Consider the following 23,279-nt stretch of genomic DNA (forward strand, 5'->3'; position numbering starts at 1 on the left):
AGGTATTCCTGAGTCTCCACCCGGGACTTCAACGACTGACAATTGTGAAAACCGAGCTACTGACGCGATAAGGGAAGCACTAAACATCGCCAGAGATGGAGGACCTTCATTCCTGCCCGAAATGCCAATGGCATAACAAGCAGTAGAAGTAAAAGTAGCAGCATAATTCAATTAAAAAGTGTGAAACGTCCAATGGGATCCAATCCAGAAAGCTGACTTTCTAGTCAAATAAAAATGTAACATACAAAATGTGTTTCAGAATAAAGTTGATTCATGAAGACAACAGCATATACACATACACACACACGTATAGTTTTGTGTAAATCATGGCTATTTTCTTTTGTTCACTATTTTGATTCATGTTCTGTATATATTTTGGACTTTGGCTGCTTGGGAACGCTGTTTCGTTCGGCTGTATTCATGTATGGTTGAATGATAATTAAACTTGAACTTGATTTGATTTGATTTGATTTGGTTATTTGAGTTAATGTCGCCTCCTGTCAGCTTGAATAAGTCTGGCCATTTTCATTTGATCTCTCTAATTAAAAGGCATTTTTGCCCACAGAACTGCTGCTCATTTGATTTTTGTTTTTTTTTTTGTTTTTCCACACCATACTCTGAAAAATCTCGAGACCTGTGCATGGAAATCCTAGGTGATCAGAAGTTTCCAAGGTATTCTAACCACTCCGTCTGGCACCAATCATTCCACAGTCAAAGTCACTTAGATCTCTTCCTCATTCTGATGTTTGGTCTAAACCACAACTGAATCTCTTGACCATGTCTGCATGCTTTTATGCTTTGAGTTGCTGTTACATGATTGGCTGATTAGATATTTGCATTAACAAGCAGGAGTACCTAATCAAGTGGCCACTTGGTGTACACAACCAGTTTACAGGAATAAGGTCGAGTACAGATTGGTTTTGTTAAAACAGATCTACTGTACATTGGAACAACTGCTATAGTAGCCAAACATATTTTATACATTAAAAAATCTAAATTAACTTGGATTACTACAAATTTAAGATCACTTTTTCACCTGCTGGACATACCTGGATATCCATTTATGTCAATATCAACAGCACCATGCATGGCATAACCAAAACTGGCAGGCATTCTGTCAGATGCCCATTGTCCTTCTAACATCTGAGATGGACGAGGATTTAAACCAGAAGACTTCCCATTATAAATATAAACAAGGCCTTTACGATTTTCTCCTCCATAAGGAATGCCAATCGCAATATCTACAAGTAAAAGCAAACATAGTTAATCTTTTGTGTCACTATTACAAATTTGGTCCCTCAAAATAAATTATGTAATATTATTCACTCCTTCAGTTTGCACTCAGTGAAAATTTTAGCTCTCCCACACATCATTTCTGCTTATCACTGATCTATTTTGCCAATTTGATTTAACTCAGAGAAAATGTTAATTACTTTAGTAATACTTAGTTAAAAGATTACAGGCTGATCTCACTTTTGATAGCCTTTGATTGCAGGGTGTGAGTAAACTTTTAGGAAAAATACATCAAAGGCTTGTATCTTAGGATATGTGTAGAAAATAAAGATCAAGGTGGACTCAATTGCGAAGGCCCCTTCAGTTATTCACACTCTAGGAGTCAGGATATAGAAGCAAAGTGTGGCTGGCTCAAATGTAATTATACCTCTGCAAGAATCACTGCCTTCAGGAGACGGAAGACAAAGAAGTTGTTTTAAGAGACCAAATCATGAAGTAGAACTTCAGTGTTAATTTTGTTTTTTTAAATGAGACCTTTTTAAGTAAGACCTGCAGCCTTAGAAACTCTACAGAAAAAAAAGTGAAAAGCAAAACCAACTATGTCATAAAGAACATCCACAAATAAAAATGACACAAACCGGCAAAGATGAGATAAGCAACATCTGTTATGGAACACTTCAAGATACTAATCAACCCAAATATTCATTGGAATAGAACCAAACCAGTCATAAGATTAAAAAGGTGACTGACATGCAAGAACATTTGCTTAGTCCAGATGGATTGCCCTGGGCAGTATACAATTCAACTGCACACCATATTGTTCGCATTACAGCAGAAATGAAAAAATAATTTGTTTGACTGTTTAAGATAAAGCTTAAAAGTGCCTGCACTCCTCTATTATTCAAATAAAATTGCGGAAAGCGCTTCACTACAGATCATAATAGAGTGCATTTATTAATTCGAACAGTCAGAAGTACATTGGGGCTAACAATAAAAAACAAATTTCTGTTCTGAAAGATCATTGACCTTTAAGGTCAACTCCAATTCTCTCTGCAGATGCGACCTGACTTGCAGAGCTTTTTCCAGCATTGTCTTTACTTCAGACTTATTGGTACTATACTTTCCCCATTTATTGATTATTTTAAGAAAATAGCCTTTAAGCCTTCTCCCCACCTAACTGGCTCATCCTACTTCTTCCACTATTTCACGCCTCTGAAAATGCAACATTTATCAAGGAACATGTACAAACATCTCACTTGTCATGCTCATTTGGTTATGACGAATCCTTGAAAACAATGGAGGATTATTCAGCTATACGGAGCATCACAGCCAACGAAATAGTTTCCATTAAAGTGTGGCAATGCCCATTAACAATCAAGATAGAAAATGTTTAACATTCATTCTTGACCCTCAGATACAGAAATAGAGTGTAATGTTCATAAAACAAGAACCAGAAATATCTGCTTACTCAAAATATCACCAAATTTAACTTCCTTGAGACAGTACATTTGGCTAGCAGCTTTTTTTTTGGGAGGGTGGGTTTGTTATTCTTAATCAACACTGTGATTAAACAGCATAATTTAGTGAGAATCCAAGTGATGATTGATGAAGAAGTGGCTGGATAAAAGTAGGGAAGCTGCCCACAAGTAGAATAAGGACCAGTTCCAAACACAAAACCTGAAGCTGCATGGAAAAGCATCAGAGAAAGTGCAAAGCAATTTACTAAGATGATTATAGGAATGAGAGATTGTAGTTATATGGTTAGACTGGGTATGCTTACGTTGTCTTCCTGAGATCAGAGAAGGCAGTGAGGAAATCCAAAGGAGGGGCCCAGAATGATGATAAGTATAGACAGAGTAGACAGAAGCTAATTTCATTGGGAGAAAGGTCAAAAACTAAGCCACATAGCATGAAGGCAACTGGCAAAAGAACCAAAAAATTTTAAATAAGTGACAAAAATAATTTACGCAGCAAGAAGGATCTTAAAAGCACTGCCAGGGATAGGAGTGGAGGAGGCAGGTTCAACTGTAGCATTTAGAAAGTTGGGTAATTATCAGAAAGGTAAAATTGGCAAGGTTATAGAGGACAGGAAATAGGACAACCAGGATTACTTTTAAGTTCAGCCAATAATTACTTGACAGGTTAAAGGTCTCCACCCAACCCATTTTCATATGTCTCCAAGATATGTGTACAAAACTTACGTGCTGTGTCAATAAATAACCGTACCCCTACCACAACTATCCATGACTCTCCTTTAAAAATGTCAGATTTTGGAAAATACTGCTCAGCAATTAACCAATAATATGATCCAGATTTACACAAACAGGCATGTTTTCTACTTCTGCTGCAAAATTACAGCTAAATAGAAATTATACCATGAAATAAGAATCCAAAAATTTTAGGTTAAACAGGGCAAGCATGGGAGGGCTGGAGACCATGCACATGTTGAAGGAAACCATCCAATAATAGTCTTCATGTCTATGTTAAAAAGAAAACAAATGATTTTTTATTTTGCAGACTTGTTTAAAACTAAGGTAGATTTTTATCTAACAAAATGAAAGTATGAATGTGCTTGGTCAGCAGGGTCAAGTTTCTGTGTTATACAAGGCCCCTACACAAAAATCACTGGTTTTGCTATGGAACTGTTGTAATTGAAATCAGTCCTATTTTCTTACAGTTGTCCACCTTACAACAACTGCAGCCACCCCAAAAACCTCTCTTCTAACAGTCCATAATCATAGGGACTTTCCATATCTTCTTGTGTGCTCTTTAATTCATGACATCGCCCACTCAGCTTTGCTTCAGAATGCAAAAAGCAGGGTCTAACTCCAATGTGAAAATATGCAGCTCATATTTTCGTTCAGTTGTGGTTCAGAGATTCTGGACCAGGATCTTAGACATCTGGTCAAAAGAGCAAAAGACGCAATTGTCCAATCTTGTTAATAGAAAATAGATTACAGTCTGGCATGGAATAAGTGCAGAGTGGTTATTTCTATTGCATTTGGCAAACAAGCTAATGAAACACTGCCAATTGACACAAAATTTTTTAACTGAATGGAACTTTTTCCTGATCACAAGTTACAAGCATAGTCTATTACAACCCACTATGCCACACAGTCCCCACATATGGCCATGAACTCAAAGAATCCAGCCACTGTACAGTCATAGATACATCCTTTTGAAAAACTAATAATATCCTTAGTTCTTTACAAATGAAGGACTGTTGCATTAACATTGCAGCACAGCTTTGCAGGGAGGCAGAAATAAGTTCCAACCCAGGCCAAGCTACCATTATTACAGTAAAACTTTTCAGGCTGGACTGAAGGAAAAGGCAAAGTATTCACAGTGAAGCACACTGGACATAAGTGTACAATTCTTGCTCCAGGGGTGATGTTTATGATGAGGGAAAAGCTACAGGGTAAATTTCAGACATCTTTGCATGTACAATGACAGTAGGGCTTATATTACGTAACAATGACTGGGCTGCACAATTTGTTTTGTATTACGTTAACGAGAAAGATTGAGGGATGCTTGAATATAAAAATAGAATTTGTTCATTTTGATAGAAAAAATCTATTTCTCTCGAAAGGGAAAGGAAGAGTACTAGAGGACTCCACTTGAGGACTCAGATGCAGGCAGTTACCATAGTAACAATCTGGATATTTTCCAATAAGTTAGCGCCACTATGATGATAAACTTGTTAAATTCAACATTAATAAATTTCTCTTGGGCAAGAATGTCAAGGGCATCAAAATTCAAGTGTTACATATTGCAAAGTTAATGCAACAAAATAAATACAAATCAATTTCCCACTTGCTATGACATAACATAGTTTAGCAGAGCTTTCAGGGATCAACAGTTAAATGACAGGCAGCAGGTTTATTCCTGTTCCCCCGCCCCCCCCCCCCCCAGTTAAACTGAATTTCAGCAATGATTTTTCGTTTCTGGATGGAGAATACAAAGGTGTAATAAAAGGTCAGATGTTCCTCAAATAACTTGGTACTAAATTAAAAGTGGATACCTTCAAAAATGAACAAGATCACTGTGTAGCCTGAACTCTCCTGGAGCACGACAGATTCCCCTCCCTAGATAAGACGAAACATCTATGCTGACAACACACTTTACTTATGCTGACCAATCTTTTTCTAAGCTGAAAGAGAGAAATTTATGAGTTTTGTTTGTGGTGGGAGGGGAGGAGGGGTAGGATAGTGGTTGAGCAAAGTGTGTCTCTATATACACACACACACACACATACACACATATATACACACACACACATACATATATACACACACATACATACACACACACACATACACACACATATATATACACATACACACACACACATACATACATATATAGACACACACACACACAGACACACACACACACAGACACACACACTTTTTTTCTTTTTTTTCCAGGTGCAACTCAGGATAGATTTGAGAGTAAAGACTGAATCTAAAATGAATCTCACTTTTACTAGCATTAACCGCAAAGGTATGCATCAAAAAGGCAAGGTCTGTTTGTACAGTTACAGCCATAAAATCAGCTGTGAACAATTAAGGCCTCCGAATATCATTAATAACCAAATATTAGAAAGGGTGCAAATAAACAAAAGTATTTTTTATTTTAAAAAGCCCTAGAACCCACCTTTATAGCCATCCTGATCCAAGTCTCCCAAAGGTGTAATTGAAGATCCAAATCTGGCATAAGTCTCTGTGCCGGTCAGCTTCATGGAATTTTTAAAACTAGTTGGAGCGTCTTGTAAATAAATATACACTTGTCCCACCTCTCGGTATTTCCCATCAGAGCCACGAACCATAAAAAGTGGTGCTCCAGCCAACAGATCATCTAGTCTGGAAGAGGGAATAGCAGCATTAAAAGTAGTGAGAAATAATTGCTCAAGAATTACTGTATAACTGCACAGTGATTTAGAAACAAAGGGAGCAATTTTTATATTGTGTGCAGTCCGATATCATCAAGCTGTTTTGATAATCACTTTGATAAGTTATTTCCATCACTGGGCTAATGTACGCAAGCTTTTAAGGTATCATGCAAATATATTAGCAAATAATAACTGCTATTTATTCTTAATTTTGTTATCAGCTTTAGCTGCAAGATTCCAGAAGCAATGTCTCTCTAGAAACTAAATCCATTACACCCAAACAACAGGAATTCTTCAGATGCTGGAAATTCAAGCAACACACATCAAAGTTGCTGGTGAACGCAGCAGGCCAGGCAGCATCTCTAGGAAGAGGTACAGTCGACGTTTCAGGCTCTATGACAATGTTAAGCAATATTGCCAACACTGACTAAATAGCTGCTCAACCATCCTTTCAATCAGACAGTCTGGAGCTGACATTACACTCAACTTAGTCATACGGCATGCAATTGATATTTCTTGCATTCTTCACATACATGAGTAAAAACCTTTACGTTACGTCTCTGTCTAAATGTGCAATCATAGTAATTTATAATAAATAGAACAGTCAATGTAACAGAAGTACAGTGTGAGTTAATCAGCCTGATGGCCTGGTGGAAGAAGCTGTCCCGGAGCCTTTTGGTCCTGGCTTTTATGCTGCAGTCCTTTAACACAATTGGTCTTTACCTACTAATTCCAGGAATGAAGGGGTTAACATAGGAGGAGGCAAAGAGGATTTTTTTTTTTAGCCAGGGAGTAGTGAATCTGTAGAACGCTCTGCCACAGACTGTGGTGGAGGCCAAGTCCACGGGTATGTTTAAGGCAGAAGTTGATCATTTCCTGATCGGTCAGGATATCAAAGAATTTGGCGAAAAGGCAGGTGTATGGGATTGAGTGGGATTCGGGATCAGCCATGATGGAACTGTGGAGCAGACTCGGCATGCTAAATGGCCTAATTCTGCTCCCATGCCTTATGGTCCATGCAAGTTAGTCCACTTGCCAGTATTTGGCCCATAAGCCAAAACCTTTCTATACATGTAATGTACATATACCAATACATTTTAAAATATGGTATCAAATCTGTCTCAGCCATATCTTCTGACAGCTCATTCCACATAGGTACCATTCTCTGTGTAATAAAGTTGTCTCTCAGGTTCCTAAAAAACCTTTCCCCCTTTGGTCAACATAGACCGGCTGAGCCAAAGGGCCTGTTCCTGTGCTGAGTAACTCAGATCGTTTTCAAATCTAAGCCATCTTGTTCTCAATTCTCCAACCTTAGCAAAAAAAAGACCGAGTGCATTCACGATTTTATACAGCTTTGTAAGATAACCTCTTAGTCTCCTATGCTCCACGGAATAACTTCTCTCTGCTCTAGCTGTTTAACAATCTCAGCACAAAGTTTTCAACCCACTCAATATTATGTCATGAAATTAGTCATGAGATTATTTAGTCACAGCAGCAATGGTAAGTTCTTGTTTCAGATCTCCTAAATCATATCTGCATGTGAAACACTACCAATTTTGAAATGACTGAACTCTGGGACATAACTGCTGAGCTGGGCATACCTGCAAAAAAATTCACAAAAAACAGTCTAAAAAGTCACAGCTACAACATGGCTAGATGAAGAACATGGGTGACCTGCCCTTTATTTCTCATAAACCCCATAATTAACAGCTAAAACTTATTGTGAAAGCTCTTTTGAAGCCATGTGATCATGTTAAGGGGAAAGATCAACTGCTCCAGGCTCGGCCAAAAACAAAATTTAGCAGGTATTTACCAATTCAATGGATCTTTTTTCTTCCAATGAATTTGAGTTATGCTTTCATGAAGTTGTTTACTGAAATAAGGATTATATTGTAAACTATGAGACCATAATCCTCTTCTTGTACACAAGGCTAAAAGGAGATTGAAGTGATTTCCAGAAAACAAGTTACAGAAGTCGAAGGGTTTTATTCAGTACCAGGCAATACAATAGCACCAGGTATCAAACTGTGATCATGCATATCTGTTATGAAATGGTTTGTTCTTATTGCCTCCTTTGCATCGAGTACCTGGCACATTCAATAACATACTTTCCACACCAAGATTGGTGATAATCAAGATTTACATTGCAAAATAGTTGACTGAATTTGGGTAAATAAATTATTACTTCCATTACATTATTAGATCCAATTAAACTCCCATGTGCAGAACATTGTCATGGGATAAATGAAAATGAGAAAAGCCGTTTTATCTCAACTCATGCATTTGAAATAGAATCCAATGTTCTCAACTCAGAAACTAAATATTTATAAAACGATTTTCAAGTTTTTATTTATGAAGATTTGTGCTTATTGTAATGAAACGATGAGCATTTAACTAGTTTTCTAATATGATTAATACTATTTATACGGATACCATTAATACAATTTCTACAGATTTACCTTTCCCAGCATACTTTATAATATCTTACAAGTTTATAAGATCAGGTCTTATTCATCCTTAAATATCAAGCTTTCAGTCTTTCTAAAGACAAATCTCTTAACGTTAAAATTCCTTGAACTGCCTCCAGCATATTCTTATCTTCTGTGACAAAAACTGGTCCCTGCTTTCAATGGGGGTGGATCTTGTGTGCCACCTCCAGAAGTTTCCTTGGATGTCCTGATTCTAGTGCTGGCCTCAGCTGGAAATGACACCTTCAAGTCAGCCTCCACCAGCCACAAGAGCCCCTGTTCTGTCTTAATGCACACATCATGAAGTCCAACTGGGTGATGCAATCCTGCACAGACTTCTCAGCTGTCAGGCCTGGATAGACAGGCACAACATCAGAATGGGAGAAAATGACTCTTGGGAGAAAGGATGTCTGGTTGTATTATATAAATTTTAAAAAACCTATTTAATCATAAAACAATTGACTTCCTTGATTGCCTTTTCTGCATTATTTCAAAACACTTAATGTTTTGTTTTATTTATGAGTGTTACTGAATATTTGCAAATGTCAAGTGTTTGGAAACATTCAGTAGCTGCAACTGCACCGAAACCTTTGACAGCCACATCTACCAGTGGGTCCTCACTGGCTGCCAACCTTTCTAAAGTGCCAGTTGCCCATGTCAAGACAACCACTCATAGTACATTGGACTGCAGTAAGATGCTTGGAGCAGGGCTCCCAGTGTTTGATGGCACTGGGGCCACTCTGGACCAAGTGACTTGTCCAGAGATTTTAGGGTATGGAACATGTGCCCCAGTATGTGCTCCAACTCCAGGACAGTCTAACATTGCTTCCTCTGAACTCTACTGACCATATGCACTTGCAGTAAGCTAATATTAAGTATACCAACATTATTGCTGGCAGTCTTTTACCACTTAAAGTACTGAGCTTTAAAATAGTCCACTCCAGTCCAGTTAACGTTATTGTCATTTAATTTTATACACGTATGCTACCAAATGAGACAATATTTCTCTGGACCAAGGTATAAAGTGCAGTAGTACACATAACACACACACAACAACTTAGGAAAACAAGGATAAAATTTACAGATGAATTACACATAAATAAAGTGCATAAATTAAATATCGTTAGTGTTACATACCAGCAGCAATAGACCACTAACTGAGTCAGGATTTAATGCTAAGCCACTATATTTATTAGTATCTACTCAAAATACAGAAAATTAAACAAACTACTCTTCTAAACAGAAGTTAACAGTGATGTGCGTTGTAGCTCCCAGCTATCAAGCTTAGGAACAGTTCTTAAAGCTTTAAGATGGCAAACTGAAAAGTTTCAGCTATCCACGGAATAGGTGAAGGAAGAAACTTGTAAATCCACATTAAGATGCAACGAGGAGGCGATCATGAAAAATTCCACAGGTTCCACGCTGGGAAAACGAAGTAACAGTCACAGAAGATCTCAGCCGTCGAGTTGTATTCCGAAATCCACGTAGAGAAATTACAAGGTGACAGTCACGGAATATTCCTTAGCACAAGTCGTCACCACATAACACATCCGAATCCATGTAAGGATTAACAAAAGTAGTTGCCACAGAATACTCCAAAAATCCACGTATGGATCATAAGAAGTGACAGTCACATATCCAATAATGCACTGTGTGCCACTCACTCACCCAATCCTTTGGGCATGGGAAAGTATCAAATTTCATCCATTACAGTTGCGAGCTGCTGCTCGCAGTCCAGAGTCTTAACACTCTCTCTCTCTCTCTACTGAATGTCCCAGCACTCTGTCCGCATTCTGTAATACTGACGTCATACTCCCGCCTCGTCCAGGTGCTTAAAGTGACACCCACAGTAAACAAAACCCGTGGTCATGTAACATAAGGTACAGAACAGATTAATTGGTGACAGCTCAAATGCAATGCGCAGGGAGCTCAGAAGCCTAACAGCCTGAGGAATGAAACTGTTTCCCATCCTAACTATTCTTGTTTTATGCATTGGAGTGTCTTGCCTGATGGTAGAAAGTCAGAGAGGATGTTGGATGGATGAGCGGGATCCTTGATAATACGCAGCACTCCTGATAAATGCCCACGATGGATAGTAGGGAGATCCCTATTATCCTCTCAGCTCTTCTCATAGTCCTTTGTAGGGACTTCTGATCTGAGGCCCTTTCTCTACCTTAGGATATTCTTTATGTGCAGCTCATCATCGAAGTCTAATAATGGTTGTGAAACATCTTGTGACATTTTATGTGGAAAAGTCAACATCCAGTTCGCAACATTATAAAATCAGTACGATTCTGTTGGCTTTCACTACACCAGACAATTCCTAAAGAATCAACTGTTAATCCAGTGACCATTTCAGCTTCAGCTATTAATTGCAGCCAGAGATCCCACTCCTGAACCAAAGTACAGGAAATGTCTAAATCAAGCCAAAAAAAATCCATATACTTTTTGCTCTTGTATACAATAGCAACTTCAAATTTGCCACCATTCTGTGACCTTCAGCTAATTCTACGCATCTCCAAGATTTTCATTCTCATTGAAATGCATCCATAACATGCTGCACTACAAAGCAATCTCAGTCTTATCCCACCTGAGGCTATGAAACCTGGACCCCATCCAATTGTTTCTTCTCTTTCCCAATTACAGGTAAGTCTAAAACATACGGTTTTTTTTTGTTTGGACCTACAATTGTAAGAGTTGTTATTAATGCCATTTGGAGCTATTTGACTTAATTTACAAATAATCACCCATTTTTCTTTAAACAAAAATCACAAGGTGTGTATACGTGTTATTAAATTTCACCTTTTATTCCATACTCTTGCCAACACACTTTATGCTTTCTAAGCTGCCTCTTCAGAATGAAACAACCTCTCTGGCCTGAGGTCATTCACAAATCTGAACAATTAGTATTCAGTCTCCAGCATTATTCAGTCTCCAGCATTAATGCAAGTTAGAACATGTTGCAGACCCAGTATTTAAACTACTTCTCAATCATCATTTCAACACATTTTTAAATGAACAAACTGATTTTAAAATTGGAGAATCCCAGAAGGATAAAGGAAGTTCAACAGTGCAAAGTTTATGTAGCTTCTCATAATTTATAGCTAGTCATTATCACACTAACTTCAGCTTTTAAATTTAATAGAACAGATCAACAAAATCCCCCAAATGGTCAGTCTTTATCAATGGCCACAGAACAAGACATATTTTTAAACAAGATAAAGTTGAAATGCAGCCCATCCCTTCAACACACATAACCTTACCCATCATTGTTGATATCTGTAACAGCAACAGAGTATCCGAAGTAAGCAGCCATCTAAGAAAGAGACAGATGAGTCATGGTCTTATTCTGGTATTGACAATCACAATTAACAAATCAATTATTTTAAATTGAACAAAAAAGTTTACTTACCTGCTCCCCAGTAAAATTGTAAAGTGATTCCATGTTAACTCCATTTAAAATAGTCACCTGTCAATGTTAAGAACAGTTTATACATTGAAAGGTGTAATTTTACTTCAGATACAAATATCTTGCTTCAGCCAGAAGCTATGGGTTAAATAGCTCAAATGAGCATTTAAGCATATAATCTTAATCAATATTTCTGTTTCTGTGGTACTAAATTGGAAACACACTTTTTTTATCCTGAAATATGGATGCAAAATATCACACTATACCATTTTTTTTTAAGTGAAAATTCAACATCCTAAGGAACAATAACCATTCTCAACCCACCTTCAACACAGCTAAGTTGTCATTTACACTTAGGCTGCCCATGTAATTCTGTTGTATTAAACTATCTACATCTAATATAGTAAAAAGGTAATAGCTATAGAGTACTTTCAACTACCCTTGAGGAGTGATAACATAAATTTAGTTCACTTTCATTTTTCTAATTATTTAAATCAGTTCACAAATACAGTTGTATAAAATAAGCATTCCTTACATAACCCAGAGACTTTGCTCCTCTTGGAATACCAGTAACAAAATCTAAAATGAAGAGAAATGTTTCATATGTTTAGTTAGAAATAATCAGTTAATTTACACAATAGCCTACACATAGTAACCGCTCTCAAACTAGAAGTCACTATCGTTTAATCTCCTTCCTCTCCCAATGATAGTAATGCCTGCTCAGGTGTGGATCACCCTTTGTCAATAGACATTTTATGTCTGTGTTTATAGAGAACATAAAGAACGTGAATAGTTACTGGTAAGGCCACTCTAGCACTTAGCAGATAACAAATTGTTCTAGATTGCAAAGAGGGCTGTGTGGGACAATGTTTTTTTAAAAAATGCCATACATGGAACAGATCAGCTTTCACTCATCTCATTGGCATGCATGACCTTTCAAAAATACTAACAAAACATTGTAAACTAGTTGGCCAAAGTTAAAAATCAGAAATGCACTAGGTGATCTAATTAACTCCAAACTTCTTCTCTAGGGAAGATGAAACAGATCTGATTTATTTTTTTTATTATTTCTTATTGTTTCTCCCCATTAGAGGTATCAGACAATGTTATTGTGCAACTGACAACCACCACAATCTTCTTCCTACACCCTCGATGCGCATTCCAAATTAGTCTCTCCTTCTGTCAAATAGGTGCACAATTTCTTGCTAGGGAAGTGACTGGGCATTGATGGGCTATACTGATGTGAAAGAAAAGAGAAAACTCTAGGACAAAACTGAAAAAAATAAAAAAATCTTCACAATCTTTTTCCCCTAATTCCTAGGCAATCAAAATGTGAACTCTATCCATACTGGTTATCTGTGATTAGTGCATTGCTTAGTGAACTTTGCTCAGGAACACATCACTAACTTTTCTGAATGTTTCAACAAATGTGCAAAAATTAAAAAAAAACAACACATCCAGTGGTTCGGTGTTGCTTCTCTGGATTTTAATATCCAACCTAGAAGAGGACAACTGAATATACCAGTTGTTGGATTTCAAACAACAATGAGATGGAATACAGGAAGGAGATAGAGAGCCTAATGGAACAACATCAAGAACTTCTTCTTCAGTATCAGCAAAACAAAAGAGCTGGTTATGAACCTTAGGAAGCAGAATGGAGTACACATCCCTGGCTGTATCAGGGATGGTGAGGTGGAAAAGGCTGAGAGCTTCAAGTTCTTGAAATGTACATATCAACGTAGATTCTCTCATCAAGAAAGCATAACAACACCTCTACTTCTTCTTCAGATTTGGCGTGTCCCCAATGACCCTCACCAATTTTTACAGATGCATTAGAGAAAACATCCTAACTGGATGCATCACAGCATGGTATGGCAACTTCTATGTCCAAGACTGCAAGAAATTGCAGAAAGATGTGAAAACTGCCCAGTCTGTCATGAAAACCAGCCTCCTCTCCATTGCCTCTGTCTACAGTTTCAATGCCTCAGGAAAGCAGGCAACATAATCAAAGACCTTTCCCACTCCAGACATTCTCTCTTCTCCCCACTTCCATCGGAAAGAAGATGCACAAGCTTGAGAACAGAAGGCTCAAGGACAGCTTCTACCCCAATGTTAACAGAATTTTGAACAGGACTCCTGTATAGTAAAGGTTAACTCTTGATTGATCAGTCTTTCTCATTATGGTGCCAGCATCTTATTTGCCTGTCTACATGACACTTTCTCATTAATTGTAACACTTAATTCTGTATTCCATTATTGTTTTCCTTCTCTAAGGCCTTGATGTACTGATGAGTGGAATGATTTCTCAGATTGCCATGAAAACAAAAGCTTTACATTGTACCTTCATGTATGCGACCATAATGAATCAATCAACAATCATTTCAAACCATTACTCTAGTTCAGGAACTTGCAGAACTGGGGCTTTTTCAGTACAACTAAGCCAAGCGTGCAAGGAGACTCAACGAAGATCTATAACGTAATGGTAGTTAATCCTAGGAGGTGGTGAACACACTTCCCCAGTAGCATCGTAAACGACAAGAGACAAAAGTGCAAGCTATAGATGCACAGACCTTGATCCTATGTTCCAGGATAGAAAAATGTCAACAGCTAGTTTCCAGATTAAGGATGTTTATTGAAATGGTCACAAAAGCTAGTGTTTGATGTAGAATACGGTATGTCAAACAACACACAATTGGCAAAAGGCCATTACAGGTTTCTCCAAAACACTGTATTCACCTTGAAACTTTCTGACTCCTTTGGGGTCTGAAAAGGTATTTCATGTCTTATCACTAAATTTTGTCCTAAAAACTTGCGCAAGCTTTTCCTCCCAACTGAGGGAATTGTGAAGCTCTTAAATGGAGACAAGTTTTGAGACCGTATGCAGGCATAGGTGGAGCAGGCACTTTGATACCTGGTGCACTTGGTGAACGGGGGGTATTATGGGATATGCACAATAGGTGAACGGGGGGTATTATGGGATATGCACAATAGGTGAACGGGGGGTATTATGGGATATGCACAATAGGTAGATACCAATAAGAACAAAAAAAATCCTGCTTAGTAGGGGAACATGACCACCCTTCACATGTCCCCAACTTCCATTTAAATAAAATCCAAGGATTAAGTCAATCATATAGATCCTAATTTCAGCTCTCCATTGTCTTTAAATAAACACATTGAATATAGCCTTACCTTCTACCAAATCATTGTTGAAGTTTCCAACAGTAACTGAATAGCCTGTGGAAGATATTTCAGTAATCAGAAGAATGGTGAAAATGTTTTGATCATCCTCTTACTTAGAACGAAGCTAGCCAAAAAATAATATTGATATGCTTTATGGCTGGTCACACGTTATTTTTAAGTCTTTCGAAATACAAAATTTAGAGTTACTGTAAAGGTTATTTAGTGCAAGTATGTTCCAATACTTCAGAGTACCATTAAAATTAATCATAGTTATAAATAAAAATCAAAACAAAATTCCTGATCAGATCTGAAGTTTTTAAAAAATCTAAGAGGAGAAGGCACTTTTATTATTCAATGCAAGAATTCAAACTGACATTGAAGAAATAGGTTTTAAAATAAACTTCCTAAAATCCCAAGTTATAGATGAAATTACTTTCAGGTATTAAATTAATTTGAAATAACTCAAGAAAAGAAATTTAAACATAATAACTTTGTGTTCCAGATTCATTTCTATTTACTTCAGAACAATATATTGAAATGCAAGCCCTACTTACCAAGGTAGCTGTCATCAAACACAGCGTTAGCCCCACGGGTTGAAATTTGATTCCGATATTGTGTGATAAACGATGAAGAGTTATACAATTCCACAATGTCCTGAATCTCATCAGAGATTAACTGCCCTGTGGAATAATTGTTTGGTGAGAAAAAGTATTTGAAGAAATGTTCAAGTTTTAACACAAAGCTTGTTTTAAAAATTCAATTCTGTTTAATAACCATGATAAAACATTAAATGATATATTAGTATACACAAATATTACTTGGAGGAAGAAAATATGTTTCTCCCACTGAAGGATTAGTGCATTTTAAAAGCTGGATAGCAATCAAAGTCATTGAAGTATTGTTTTTTCAAAAAGCTGACCAGTTGAATTTAGCTAATATTTGCATGGCTGCAACTAGACAGCATTTAATACTGCATTTTGACCAAGTGCTTTTGCATTTTACCTTGCCAGTAAAAACTGCCAGGTCCACCAAGAACCACTCTACCAGCCTGCAATTCACAAAAGGACAAAAGAGTGAGATTTATGGACATCTATTACCTGGTGTAGTACTTTTCTCTACTTTCAAAGCGCAAGGTTTTCCAAGTGGAAATTCAAGCTCATAGAAGAGTACAAAAGTGGTGAATATTCCCAACATTAATCACTCATTTGGAGTCGAAATAACTTAACTTCATTCCCAAATATGTCAGTAAAAAAATCTACCTAACACATAATCTAATCTTGAGTAGGTTTAAAACAAGATGACACACAACCCAATGAAACAGACCAATTCTAATAACCAAAGTTACAATGATATTATAGCTTTAAAAGTTTTCAAAGGGAAACTACAAGATCAAATGTCATCACATGCATTGATTGGTTAAATTGTGGTAACATCCAAGTCAAATTATCAACACAAAATATAGAAATAATCTTTGAGATAAACAGATGGATCAGTTTAAAAACTAAAATGGTCATTCCTCACTTTTAGGTAACGTGTTAGTCCAGCAAAAAAAAATTAGTGCGCAAGGGTTAACAAACAAGAGAAAATCTGCAAAGGCTGGAAATCCAAGCAACACACAAAGTGCTGGAGGAACTCAGCAGGATCTCCAACAGGATCCCACCACCAACCACATCTTTCACTCCCACTCCCTCCTTTCTGCTTTAGCAAGCGCCCTATGCGACTCACTTGTCCATTCATCCCTCCCCACCATTCTCCCTCCTAGCACTGATCCTTGCAAGCAGAGCAAGAGCTACACCTCCTCCCTCATTACTATTCAGGGCCCCAAACAGTCTTTCCAGGTGACGTGACACTTCACTTGTGTGCTTCCGGTGTGGCCTCCTGTATATCAGTGAGATCCAACATAGGTTGGGAGACTGCTTCGCTCTGACGGCCAGAAAAAGCAGGAACTCCCAGTGGTCACCCATTTTATTTCCACTTCCCATTCTCATTCCAACATGTCAGTCCATGGCCTCCTCTACTGTAACGATGATGCTACACTCTGGTTGGAGGAGCAGCACCTTATATTCCATCTGGGTAGCCTCCAACCTGACGGCATGAACATCGGTTACTTGTACTTCCGATAATGCCCTTCCCACCTCCTTCACCATTCCCCATTCCTATTTCCCATTCTCATCTTATCTCTTTACCTGCCCATCACCTCCCTCTGGTGCTCCTCCTCCTTTTATTTCTTCCATAGCCTTCTGTCCTCTCCCATCAGGTTCCCCCTTCTCCAGCCCTGTATCTCTCTCACCAATCAACTTCCCAGATCTTTACTTCACCCCTTCCCCCTTTCTAGTTTCACCAGCACCTTGTGTTTCTTCCTCCCCCACCCCCCCAACTGTCTAACTCTGACTCCTCATTTTTTTCCCCTCCAGTCTTGTTAAAGGGTCTCAGCCCAAAACTTCAACTGCACTCTTTCCCATAGATGCTGCTTGACCTGCTGAGTTCCTCCAGCATTTTGTGTGTGTCACAAGGGTTAACAGTTTACTGGAGTGACACGCTTCTACTGGCCTTTAATATTGAATGAGAGAAAAGTTCCTACCGTTGTAAAGTCAATGCTGAAACCTCCCTGACAAAATCCTTGACCATCAGCTTCAGGTTTATCTATATATAAAGAAATACAGAAGTCATGAATTACTGAGATAATTCTTTTAAAGTAATTCCCACAGTACTGACAATGAAACATGACCTTCTGGGTGAGTTTAAGTCCAATGGGAAATTAAAATTTTATTTTTAATTCAAAAACATGCTGACTTGAACATGCCAATTTCCATTTCAAACGGAGACAAAACAAGAGGTAGTTGACCATTCTGCCCCGAAGAGACAATCATTGAAACCTTTGGAATAGTCCGTGAATGTCTACTTTAACAAAGTTTCTATCTTAACACATTCCTCTGAGTTCCGGGGTAAAAGATGGATGCAAAGAGTCCAACTGGTGGGTTAGGGAGCCAATTACTTGTTGTGGGCTATGAGGAACCTGACTGCTTCTTCTAAGGCAACAAAGCTAATAGTTCAAATTCTAGCCGCTACTTCAAAAATATTTAGGTATGCTTCTCAGTCCCAACTCTAAATGGGTGAACTGAGATTCTTTTAAACAAAGTGAGTTACTTCCAGCTTTTTGTTACGTATCTAAAAGAACTAGTAAATTTATCTCAATTTTTTCCACAGAACCTCTACATGAATGGATAGTGCTGCCACATTCAAACTAAAGTTACAGTATGGAAAAATGCCAAAATGTTCCAGAACATCTGTTAGTATTTAAATGAAACTGCACAATGTAGTCTATAAAACCATTTTGTGAAGGACTCAACTTGCATTTGTGAAGACCCCATTCACATGTGGGCAAGAGAGGAAACTATTACATGGGAAATGAATGCAGGGAATTTGACCTCAATGACCAGAGATTGCAACTATCAGTGAAGTTTATCTCAAGTTTTAAAAAAAAGCTGACTCCAAACAATTCAGTTATTTTGGCAGCACTCTTCCTTTTCCATAGGTTCTGGAGGGGATATTTTTAAAACTAACACTGACCTCATTATCGGAATCAATCTGGTTGTAATGAACGATTAAGCATTAAAGAATTACCAAGCTGAATGCAGGCCGTTGAGAAAAATTCATGATAATTTCCAGTGGGGTCAATTTAACTACTTGCAGAAAACCCCTCAAGGCACTTCTACTAATTAAGTCAACACTGGAGAGTTAAAAATAAACTTCATTATTTGTTTACCCTGTCCAACTTATCCAGAAGTAAAGTTAAATTCCGAACAACCCTGCTCCATCAAAAGACCCGATTGTTTTTAAATGATTCCAGTGTGACTGTTTCTACCAACTAATCCAGCAGTCATGTTTGTGTAAGAAAATATTAACTTTAAGTGCACTTCTCACCAATTTAATACATGCACCCCCTGCAATGCACAAATAATAAACAAAACAGGCAAGGTAAACATAGCCAGAGGATGAGAAAATGTGGACAAATCTTCAACCTCGTTCAATGTTGCCGTTAATAGAAAAATTGCAGGCAACACGTTTATAATTTCCTGGTGAGCTAGCCAGTACATGAACAGAGTAGAATTCAGAATCCAGTACCTGCCAGATTAAAAAAGAACTCTCTTGTTTTGTAGTATTTTTAAACAATGAACAAAGGGCATGAATATAATTAGTCAATATTTTTGAACTTTATAACAGATTTCAAAAGGATCCTGATCTTAACAGCAACTTCAAGCCCATCTTAAACAGACACTTAAACAGCTGTTTAATGGCAGTAACACATCTTACACTGACCTGATCGGCACGGTGCATACTCCACTATCTTTTCTCCATTGGCAAGGTAACAGGAACCCACGGGTTCACGTTCTGGGCGATTCAATGTTCTCCAGTGATAACGAGGTGCACAAGCCTAGGTACACATAAAAATGAGGGAAGTCTAAAATAGTCCAACTCTCAATAATCAGGTACCGAATTATTTGCCATTTTTAAGCAACCCGTGACATTGGTAGCCTCCAAGAGGACCACAATCTTGCCATGGTTTGGAGGCTCGTGCGCCACAATGACCCAGAGAGCTACAATGGCTGAAGTCAGAGCCTTTGCTTTGGCTCTTGGTGGGGTCACCAATGCCAAACAGGTCAAAGGTTTGAGGACAGACGAAGAGTGGTCTGCCGGTCCTCCAGGTTCGAGGGCTCAGCTCAGGACTAACAATCCTGACTGGTAAAACTGAATTGTTACAGAAACAGCACTAAAGAGTCCTTCTACATCAGATTGCAAGAGTATTCCAGGGTCCCTATTCAGATAAAAAAAAAACAAGAGAGCAACTGGCATGAAGTTGAAGCCTTGAATACCACAGGAGATGGAGAACCTTCATTTCTGCCTTAAATGCCAGCAGCATAAAGGGCAGCAAGCATGACCAAGGTACGGTCTAGAATATACAGTGCCTATAAAAAGTACTCCCCCCCCTTCTCCACCCCCCCCCCCCAGAAGTTTTAGTGTTTTATTGTTTTACAACATTGAATCACAGTGGATTTAATTTGGCTTTTTGACACTGATCAATAGAAAAGGCTCTTGCATGTCAAAGTGAAAACAGATTTCTACAAACTGGTTTAAATTTATTACAATTATTTTTACACAAAATCATTGACCCCCTTCAAGTCAGTACTTAGTAGATGCGACTTTGGCAGCAATTACAGCCTTAAGTCTATGTGGATCAACCTCTATCAGCTTTGTACATCTGGACACCGCAATATTTCCCCATTCTTCTTGACAAAACTGCTCAAGCATGGGGCTCGTGAGTCAACAGCCCTTTTCAAGTCCAGCCATAAATTCCCAATTGGATTAAGGCCCTTACTCGGCCACTCCAGGACATTAACTTTGTTGTTTTATGCCATTCCTGTGTAACTTTGTTTTTTTTTTGCTTGAAGTCATTCTCTTGCTGGAAAACAAATCTTCGCCTAAGTCGCAGTTCTCTTGCAGACTGTATCAGGTTTTCCTCCAGGATTTCCCTGTATTTTGCTGCATTCATTTTACCCTCTACCTTCACAAGCCTTCCAGGGCCTGCTGCAGAGAAGCATCCCCACAGCATGATGCAGCCACCTCCATGCTTCATGGTAGGGAAGGTGTGTTTTTGATGATGTGCAGTGTTTGGCTCAATCCAAACATGGTGTTTAATCTGATGGCCAAAAAGCTCAATTTTGGTTTCATCAGACCATGGAACCTTCTTCCATCTGACAGCAGACTCTCCCACATGCCTTCTGGCAAACTCTAGCTGAGATTTCATGTGAATTTTTTTTCCCAACAGTGGCTTTCTCTTGCCACTGTCCCATAAAGCTGGTGAAGCACCCAGGCAACAGTTGTTGTATGCACAGTCTCTCTCATCTCAGCCACTGAAGCTTGCAACTCCTCCAGAGTTGTCACAGGTCTCTGGGTGTCCTCCCTGACTAGTCCCCTTCTTGCACGGTCATTCAGTTTTTGAGGAAGGCCTGGTCTAGGCAGATTTACAGCTGTGCAATATTCTTTCCATCACTTGATGACTGACTTAACTGTATTCCAAAGGATATTCAGTGACTTTGAAATTTTCTTGTATCTATCTTCTGACTTGTAGTTTTCAATAACCTTTATGCAGAGTTGCTTGGAGTGTTCTTTTCTCTTCATGGCATTGTTTTTGCCAGAATAGTGACTCAAACACATGTGTATTTTTACTAGAATCAATTGAAGCACTTTGACTGCACACATGTGATCTTCATTTAACTAATTATGTCGCTTCTAAAACCAATCGGTTGAACCAGTGATGAATTGGTGTATCATATTAAAGGGGATGAATACTTACGTAATCAATTATTTTGTGTTATATATTACCTTAGATCACTTTGTAGAGATCTGTTTTCATTTTGACACAAAAGAGTATTTTTCTGCTGCTCAGTGTCAAAAAAAGCCAAATTACATCCACTCAGATTCAATGTTGTAAAACAATAGAACATGAAAACTTCCAAGGTGGGCAAATACTTTTTTTAATAGGCACTGTATGATGTAATTATGTAAAGCAAGCTAGACTACACAAGACTTGTAACAGTCTTTATATTGTTGTAATTTTAAGTGAGACTATCAATACTGACTTCAGCAATTATTTCACTGTCAAATAGCTGAGCTTAAGATACCTGTGGAAAATGAGATTAAGATGCTTGTGAAAAATGAGAAACAACGAAAGGAAGGTGTAGGTGGATGTGACTTTCAGAGAACAAGGACCGTAATGAATCAAAGATCGCAAGATGTGCTTGGAATGATAGTAAACAATTACAAGTACAGGAAAAGTACTATTTAAGATTATAATTGGAGGCTTGAACAAACAAGATCTATTAAGCTAGGGGAAGGATGAGGTAGCAGCTCAAGAATTTGGAAGACTTAAAAACCAACTTTTTGGAGTAATGATAGATAAAGAAAACAATGACAATGGAGCAATGTACTAGCAAAAATAAGTGAAAGATCTGAATTAGCCGAATTTCGTCCTGGATATCATTACAGAAAGTAATTATGAAGTAATGAAGTGTTATAATAATTTAGTCAACAATGAACTCATCTGAGGTAAATAAAAAAAAGTCCTAACTGGGGACCAGATGTCAGACGTGGGCCTTGTAATAAATAGCAGAGGAGGGAATGGTGGAGATCCATCTTCTTAATTATATCATAATAAATTAAACCACTTCCCACTGCCAGACTTCTGCCAAATACCAAAACCATCACAGTTCATTCAGCAAATGTTGAAAGGCAAATTCCTTACTGCTCTTCATTTCCTCTTTGGTGCTGTAATAAAGCATCAGACTGGAGCACAGCAGGAGATTCAAACAAATCATCCCACTGCAATAAGTCAATGGAGAAAGGATAATAAATACATCAAAAAGAGCCTGTCCTACAAAACTGAACATGAACAAAATAGGAAAAAAAACACAACAAAAACTGCTGAAAATACTGAGCAACTCAGGGAGGTTTATGGACAGAATAACACAATTAACACTTCTGGTAATGGGCTCCCAGCAGAAACAGGAAAATTGTAAAAGCAGACATCTGTTTTCAAGTACAGAGGAATGATAGAGGTCAAAGCAGAGAAAACACAAAAATAGAAAGTCCTCGAAGCCCCAGTGCATCTCAACACAAACCTTGCATACCCCCCACCAACATTGATTTAAAAGAAATGCCAAAAAAATTCAATATCTAATTCACTTAATGACATACCCACCTCTTACATTGACTTTCTAAATTCCATCATCATGAAAAGTAGGTGCAGCAAATGTTACCCAGCCACTGCCAGTCTTGACAGAAGTGACACAATGAGTAACTTTGCTTTCTTATCTCTACAACTGCGTAGTGACATACTGCAATCATGCGTTTTATCATGGATGTGTCACAATCTTATTTGGCAAGTGTCTCATGATAGCACATTATTCTGCTTATTGAATCAAGATTGTTTGTCTAACACAAGACCATAAACACAGGCGCAGAATAAGGACATTCATCCCATCAAGTCTCCTCTGCCATGCGAACATGGCTGATTTATTTTCCCTCTCAACCTCAT

General features: G+C 38.0%; 1 protein-coding gene across 1 annotated transcript in view; it reads right to left on the minus strand.

The window, feature by feature from the left end:
* The window catches only part of itgav (integrin, alpha V), a 103,312-nt gene that overhangs the window by 44,369 nt on the left and 35,664 nt on the right, over positions 1 to 23,279 (minus strand). Inside the window, exons 4-13 of the mRNA XM_063052025.1 lie at positions 19,505 to 19,619; positions 17,766 to 17,827; positions 16,187 to 16,232; positions 15,739 to 15,864; positions 15,194 to 15,238; positions 12,537 to 12,580; positions 12,005 to 12,061; positions 11,856 to 11,908; positions 5,890 to 6,095; positions 1,050 to 1,241 (exon numbers count right to left, since the gene is read on the minus strand). Of these exons, the coding sequence (XP_062908095.1) occupies positions 1,050 to 1,241; positions 5,890 to 6,095; positions 11,856 to 11,908; positions 12,005 to 12,061; positions 12,537 to 12,580; positions 15,194 to 15,238; positions 15,739 to 15,864; positions 16,187 to 16,232; positions 17,766 to 17,827; positions 19,505 to 19,619 (946 nt within the window). The remainder of the gene's footprint in view (positions 1 to 1,049; positions 1,242 to 5,889; positions 6,096 to 11,855; positions 11,909 to 12,004; positions 12,062 to 12,536; positions 12,581 to 15,193; positions 15,239 to 15,738; positions 15,865 to 16,186; positions 16,233 to 17,765; positions 17,828 to 19,504; positions 19,620 to 23,279) is intronic.

Source organism: Mobula hypostoma, chromosome 6 (genome assembly GCF_963921235.1).
Source record: "Mobula hypostoma chromosome 6, sMobHyp1.1, whole genome shotgun sequence".
Classification (NCBI taxonomy): Eukaryota; Metazoa; Chordata; class Chondrichthyes; order Myliobatiformes; family Myliobatidae; genus Mobula; species Mobula hypostoma.